The 6396-nt window shown below is 43.6% G+C and overlaps 1 protein-coding gene across 1 annotated transcript; it reads left to right on the top strand.

Annotated features, from left to right (window-relative positions):
• The first annotated feature begins 157 nt into the window (after positions 1–157).
• On the top strand, positions 158–4497 carry LOC115543558 (uncharacterized). The gene is made up of 10 exons (XM_030355953.1): positions 158–386; positions 504–777; positions 862–1042; positions 1153–1229; positions 1332–1512; positions 1603–1845; positions 1940–2111; positions 2221–2369; positions 2466–2474; positions 3752–4497. Exons 2-10 carry the CDS (start codon positions 694–696, stop codon positions 3916–3918), a joined length of 1263 nt encoding a protein of 420 aa, XP_030211813.1. The 5' UTR covers positions 158–386; positions 504–693; the 3' UTR covers positions 3919–4497.
• Positions 4498–6396: the final 1899 nt, after the last annotated feature.

Below are 6396 nucleotides of genomic sequence, written 5' to 3'. Positions count from 1 at the left end.
AATAGGATATGATTTATATTTGCAAATGGCTTCTTGTATGTGTGATGGGAAACAAAGGTTTACTCTGCAGTGTTACTCCAATACCACGGAAAAAACAACAGCTAAATTATTATTTCCGGTTTCTAATACGATTTGTTTCTGTTATTTGTATCCATGCAGACACAGGTGTCTCCAGTCAGTGCAGACTTCGGAACAACCGCTCATTTGCAAGACTCACTGCTGACTTCAACCCCAATAAAGGGCCCAGGCTGGCGACCTAGCAAAAGACCACGGCTTGAGTTGGAGGAAGAGGAGGAGAGTGACTCCTCAAATGAATCACATAAAGATCCGCTGGACTCGACATACAACCCTGGTGACTCTGTTCTTACAGAGGAAACTGACGTCTCGTAGGTTTTTAGTATTGGCTGCATCGTACTAAAAGCAGCATTGGCTAGGGATTTGTAGCTACCAGTTTTACAGTATTTCTAATATTATTCTGCCTTATGTTTTCTGCCTTATGTTAGGTATGAGACACAGCCCACACCGAATGAGGCTAAGTATATTGTCTTTGAAAGCTGCCTCAAACAGCTGTTAGAAAACTGCCCCGTGTGTAAGGGAGGCTGTGATCTTCAACAGCGAAGGATCGGTACCTATGTGGCTTTCACTCAGAAATGTCTACACTGCAGCTACTTCAGACATTGGGAGAGTCAGCCCATGGCTGGAAATACCCCCATCGGCAACCTGCAACTTTCAGCTGCTACCTACTTCACAGGGTCCTCCTTCATCCAACTACAAAAGGTAAACATTTTTACAATTATACAAATATGTGAAACTCACTACTGGACTTTTCTTAAACACCGCTTATGTGCCTTTCATGTAAAGGTGTGTGAGGCCATGCAACTCCAGATATTTCAGTATGACACCTTCAGGAGGCATGCAAGGAATTACATGGAACCGGCTATTGTTCACAAGTGGAAGATGGATCAGCAGCATCATTTCCAGCAACAGTTGAGCCTTGGTGGGTCAGTTGCAGTGGGAGGAGATATGAGGGCAGATTCTCCAGGTTTGTAGAAATGGGAAAGCCTGACAATTGAATAAGTAGTCTGCATTATGAAACATGTTGTCCCTTGAACGTGTGCTGTCAAGCATTCTGTAATACATTTGTTTTTTTAGGGCACTCAGCTAAGTTTGGCAGCTACTCATTAATGAATCTGGAGAGCAACACCATTATGGACATTCAACTTGTTCAGGTTTGTTTCTCTGACATAAATATATTTGTATTATTATTTGAATATTATGTGTGTGTGTGATTTGTCTCGTATCTTTTTTGTTTGATGCCCACTCACTACCAGAGCAATGAAGTAGGCGGCAGTTACCACATGGAGAAGGAGGGACTCAAAAGATGCCTAGATCATCTGGAGGCAAACGGATTTAAGGCGGATTACATTGTTACAGACCGCCATCCACAGATCCAGAAATATCTGAGGGAACGGAACATCACGCAGTTCTATGACGTCTGGCACTTTGAGAAAGGTAAAGTGTTTCACTAATTCATAGCCTACACTTTTAGTTAGTTACTTACAAATCTTCTAGGAACATGTTTGTGTTGTGTGTTGTAAATAGGTTTGTCTAAGAAACTGGAGAAAGCATCGCACAAAGAAGACATTCTTAAGAAATGGCTACAGAGCATCAAGAACCATGTGTACTGGTGCGCTACGTCATCAACCACTGGACCGGAAAAAGTGGCAAAGTGGACATCGCTGCTAAATCACTTGCAAAATGTTCATGATCATGAAGACCCCCTTTTCCCCAAATGTCTGCATCCTGAACGAGCGTCGAGGGACCCCAACAAATGGCTACAACCTGGTATGTGCCAAATTAACATTACACAGAAAATCCACAGTGCTAAAATGATGCCACTCTTGCCACACTTTCACCATGTGTTATTTTTTCCCTCAAGGGTCAGTTGCACTTCACAAAGCTGAGAAACTACTGCTTAACAAACGAGTCCTGAAGGATGTAGCAAAACTCAGCCATCATCACCAGACGTCATCGCTGGAGTCATTCCACAGTCTGATACTGCGTTTTGCTCCAAAGAATGTGGTTTTTCCCTTCATGGGAATGTTGTGCAGGTAATAATTTACACCATCTCGTAATTGTGAAAGCCATTGATTGGAATGATTGTCAGGCACACTCTGTGTTGTTGAATGGCTGTGCTTTTTTTTTTTTTTTTTACTATAGGTTGTATCTTGCATCAATGCACCACAACGAAAATGCTTCACGGGTGCAAGCTACGACTTCTGCAGGGCAGGCTGTTTATAAAGTTGTCTATCCAAAGGCGAAGATGGGGGAAGGTGTTGTGAAGCCCGTGAAAACGGATCCAACATTCAGTAAGTTTGTAAAATAATCTTTAAACGCGCACACACACAAATCAGTTTAGATTGTTATGGCTACATTCATTAGTATGTTAATGCTATATCTTCCAGACTATGTACATCAGTGGAGGCTTCTCCATTGAGGAGAGGGAGGAAGATCCTCCCTAACATTGTTGAGAATAAAAAATGTAGATTGCCCAGACTATTGTAATGAATTAATGTGACTACTTTATTGCCTTTGAATATATAATGTTCGTTTCCCTGGGTAAAGGGACATTAGCACCCCCTATCGCCTATCGTCAATTATTTCAGGGAGGAACGTCCTCCCTTTGCCTCCGTTCACTCCCATTCATTTCCCCGAAAGTACTGGCGGCCGGTGGATAACATGGGTTTCAATGGGAGAGAGGAGGAAAATCCTCCTCTGAGTGGGTGGGACCTTAAGGGGTCTGATTCGCGCAAAAATCTATCCGTCTGCGCTATGAACCAATAAGCAGGATCCCTGGATGTTGAGCAGTGTTGCCAGATTGGTCAGATTTCCCACCCAATTGTGCTACTTTTAACCATGTTAGGCTGGAAAAATGATCATTGGGCGGGAAATCTGCCCAATCTGGCAACGCTGTCGATAACAAACCCGGTCTGCATTGCCGCGGTGCTCACTGCAGACGCAGAGCAAGTGAAATCTGCGATAGCGAGATCCGAAATGCACAATGGAAACATTGGAAACGGAGGACATTGTTAATGTCTTGTTACAAAAATCATTCCATTCATTCACTTACAGTGCTAAGTTAGCGACCAAAGAAAGAGGTAGACCACTTCCCAAAATCAAGGTCACAAGAAGTAATGGCAACGTCAGTGTTGTGAGTGGCACATGGTTTGCTAGGTACGCATGGCTTACTGGTAGCATTACCGTTCTTGTTGTTCTTTTACTAGTTTGTTACTCTGACCGCTCTGTTTGATATTGTGGAAAGGGTGTTAGTGAATGATTCAGAGCATGATGTATTTTAAATGGCATCACTTTGGTTCTTGAGTCTTTTCTTAAAACAATTGTTACTGAAAATAAACATAGCTAATAACTACAGTCAGTGAGGGCAAAAATAGGCCCAATGATAGGCCCAGATTTTTTTATTTACTTTTACAAATCAATAGTAGGCCTGATTTGACTAATATGCTTTGCATCCTTTCCTTCTCAAATTACAGTGATGCCACTGGTGGCTTTGTATACATTTTATTCACATAACTCCCTCCCTGCTATTTTGTAGTTCACCAAAACACCCTGAAACAACTTGAGTCTCACATTCTTATGCCACCATACACCAACAGTGCAAGCAGGCCAATGGCAACCAAGCGCGCAGTCCTTCCTCCCTCACTTTAAAAACCACCAGCCGCCACTGATGTACATGACCTCATGAGGCTGCTCATGGAGGTTTTTGAGGACCCAACATCATTTGACGAGGAAATGAAGACTATCCCCATCCCTCCAGACCTTTCAGCAGAAAATACACGCACTCCGAAGGCTGAGCTGGTTGCCCGTCACGTCTCCCGCTTCAATCTAGAGGTGGTCTGAAGCCTACGTAGTCACCAGATGGGAACTGCTGCCGTATCCGCTGCACCACACATGACGGGAGGACGACCCGACAACTACATGGTTCCCGCGGGTCCTTAAAAAGTCTTAAAAAGTCTTAATTTTTTTTGTGTAAAATTAAGGCCATAAATTGTCTTAAATTTACTGTAAATTTGCTCTAGGTATTAAATTTTGCAGAGGGTTTTTTAAGACTAGGGGAAATTGTCGCGCACAACAAATAACCTAGTGCGTCTTTTAATTACGGCATTTTCAGGAGTTTTACGTTACGTTAACGTTGACATCAGTCATCGGGGGGCCGGTTGCATCTGCAGCCTGCAGCTGCGTCTGTAGGCTAACTTGCTGGCGCTACTTTTAGCTATTGACGGTTGACATCATTAGGCCAACTTGCGCTACTTTCAGGATGGGACAGTGCAAATTCAATGAGAAATGGTTTGAGGAGGATACGTTTCGGGGGTGGTTGGAGAAGGCAGGTGACTACGAGGCAAGGTGTCGTTTATCCCGAAAGGCATTCATACTAGGGATTATGGGAGCAAAAGCTCTTGAGTCCCACATGAGGTCGCAGAAATATATCCGATATTCCGTGGCAGCTAGCGGTACTACACCGATGCCCGTATTATTTGAAAGAAGTGGACTGAAAAGTTCAGCATCCGTGGCTAGTACTTCACATCAGACGGCGTTAACCGGCTTTGTGTCGCCACCAGAAACCCAGAAGGCGGAGGTATTGTGGGCAGACATAATTCCTTCAAATCGAACGAGGTCATTAGTAACGTCTTGGCTGCTATGTTCCCAGATTCTGAGTTTGCGAAGTTGTTCACCTGCGGTGAAAACAAAACGGCCTATCTTGCCAAATACGGGATCGCATCTTTCATAAAAAGAGAGCTGGATTGGGCTTCGCGGGGTTTGTTTACCGGCGTTGCTATGGTTACCGGTCCTGCGTGTTCCGACGGTTTATTAGGTATCTAATAAATCGCTGTCTAATCAATACTTCATTCAATGCCTCTTCCGTGGTCATTACAATATTATGAGTAGACTGCGTCGGGTTCTCCGACGCTCTCCCTCTTGGCCTGCCTTAACAGGTTTGAATATTAAGGGCTGCCTAATATTCGTTTGAATTTTGATTTATTTTTTGATATTCGCATTATATTTGAATAAGGAAGTTCGGCTTCAAAGCCTGTGTGTGTGTGTGTGTGTGTGTGTGTGTGTGTGTGAGATCACTGTCAGCCGTGTTTACATGGACACATCTGATCCGCATAGATGTGGAAGAACAGCTCAATCGGAATAGAAAAGGATCATATAATACGCCTCAATCGGAATACAATTATCTGTTCGTAATATAATTCTATTCGGCTACAGAAGAGGTGGTGTAGACTGCTATAATCGACATTCATACACTTATTCCGATTAGTCTGGGGTTTAACTTATGAAAGCTGCAGTAGTTCGCATTTGGTCCACTCCGCACACCAAACTTGACCGCTGTCAAGGACGGTGGATTTATTGCCTGATTCATGTCTTTGTTATCACTCCGTAGTAGTTACAGTAGTCCGGTAACATATCAACCCCAGCGTGTCCGGTTGTTAAGCGACGGGTCATGGGTGACTATGGGTGACACGGGTGGGTCAATGTGTTCGCGTATCGTCGTGTCCACGCGCTTCCGAGATAACTTTGCAAGAGTACTACTACTGCTAGTACTACGGCTGCGGTTGATGTGTATAAGTGACTCAATTGTACACACCTTTTCTATCAAATAATTTTTCAGACATTTTTTGGGTCTTAATTTATGTATGTGTTGGTCTTAAAAAGCCTTAAATTTGACTTTAAAAATGGTGCAAGAACCATGAACTATGTCCTAAATATCCCCAGCACCAGCTTACAAAGCTGCGATAGGCAAGATGCCTGAAACGCCTAAAGGTGCGGCCACACCAGACGCGTATCTCGCGTACTTCGCGTATGAAATCGCCATTTTTTCCATAGGGAACCATTGGTTTACGCGCGTATTACGCGTATTAAGCAACATTTTACGCGCGTATGTGGCGCGTATATTTACGCGCTATACGCGCGTATATCGCGTACATTTCAAGAGTTCAAAAAATTGAACTTTTTACGCGAAGTACGCGAGATACGCGTCTGACGAGACACGCATTGCCCAATCAGCGTTGAGCTTGACCGGACGTCACTGGCAGAGAGTAGTGAGCTTGGACAGAAGCATACGGCCGACATCTTTCTTTATTCTGTGTGGAAATAGTAACATAGTTACGCCATTAAATGCTTTTATGGAAACATTTCTAGCGAGAAATGTGCATTTTACTTTCATAATGTTCACTCGGTGAATGTGAAGGATGTTTGGTTTGATAGTTATGACGAAGAGGGAACGCTCCGTTCACTTGCATGGACAGAGTCTCTGGTTACTAAGCAACCTCAACGTCTTGGCGGACTATTTCTCTGCTGGGAAACACACCAGAC

Source organism: Gadus morhua, chromosome 5 (genome assembly GCF_902167405.1).
Source record: "Gadus morhua chromosome 5, gadMor3.0, whole genome shotgun sequence".
Taxonomy (NCBI): domain Eukaryota; kingdom Metazoa; phylum Chordata; class Actinopteri; order Gadiformes; family Gadidae; genus Gadus; species Gadus morhua.
This window is presented reverse-complemented; position numbering and strand designations above follow the sequence as displayed.

Bases quoted from the DNA above. Each gene is read 5' to 3' on its own strand.
- LOC115543558 (XM_030355953.1), top strand. From the start codon at position 694: ATGGCTGGAAATACCCCCATCGGCAACCTGCAACTTTCAGCTGCTACC. The intron at 1,043-1,152 runs GTTTGTAGAAAT...TTGTTTTTTTAG, and splicing joins TATGAGGGCAGATTCTCCAG to GGCACTCAGCTAAGTTTGGC. The intron at 2,112-2,220 runs GTAATAATTTAC...TTTTTACTATAG, and splicing joins TTCATGGGAATGTTGTGCAG to GTTGTATCTTGCATCAATGC.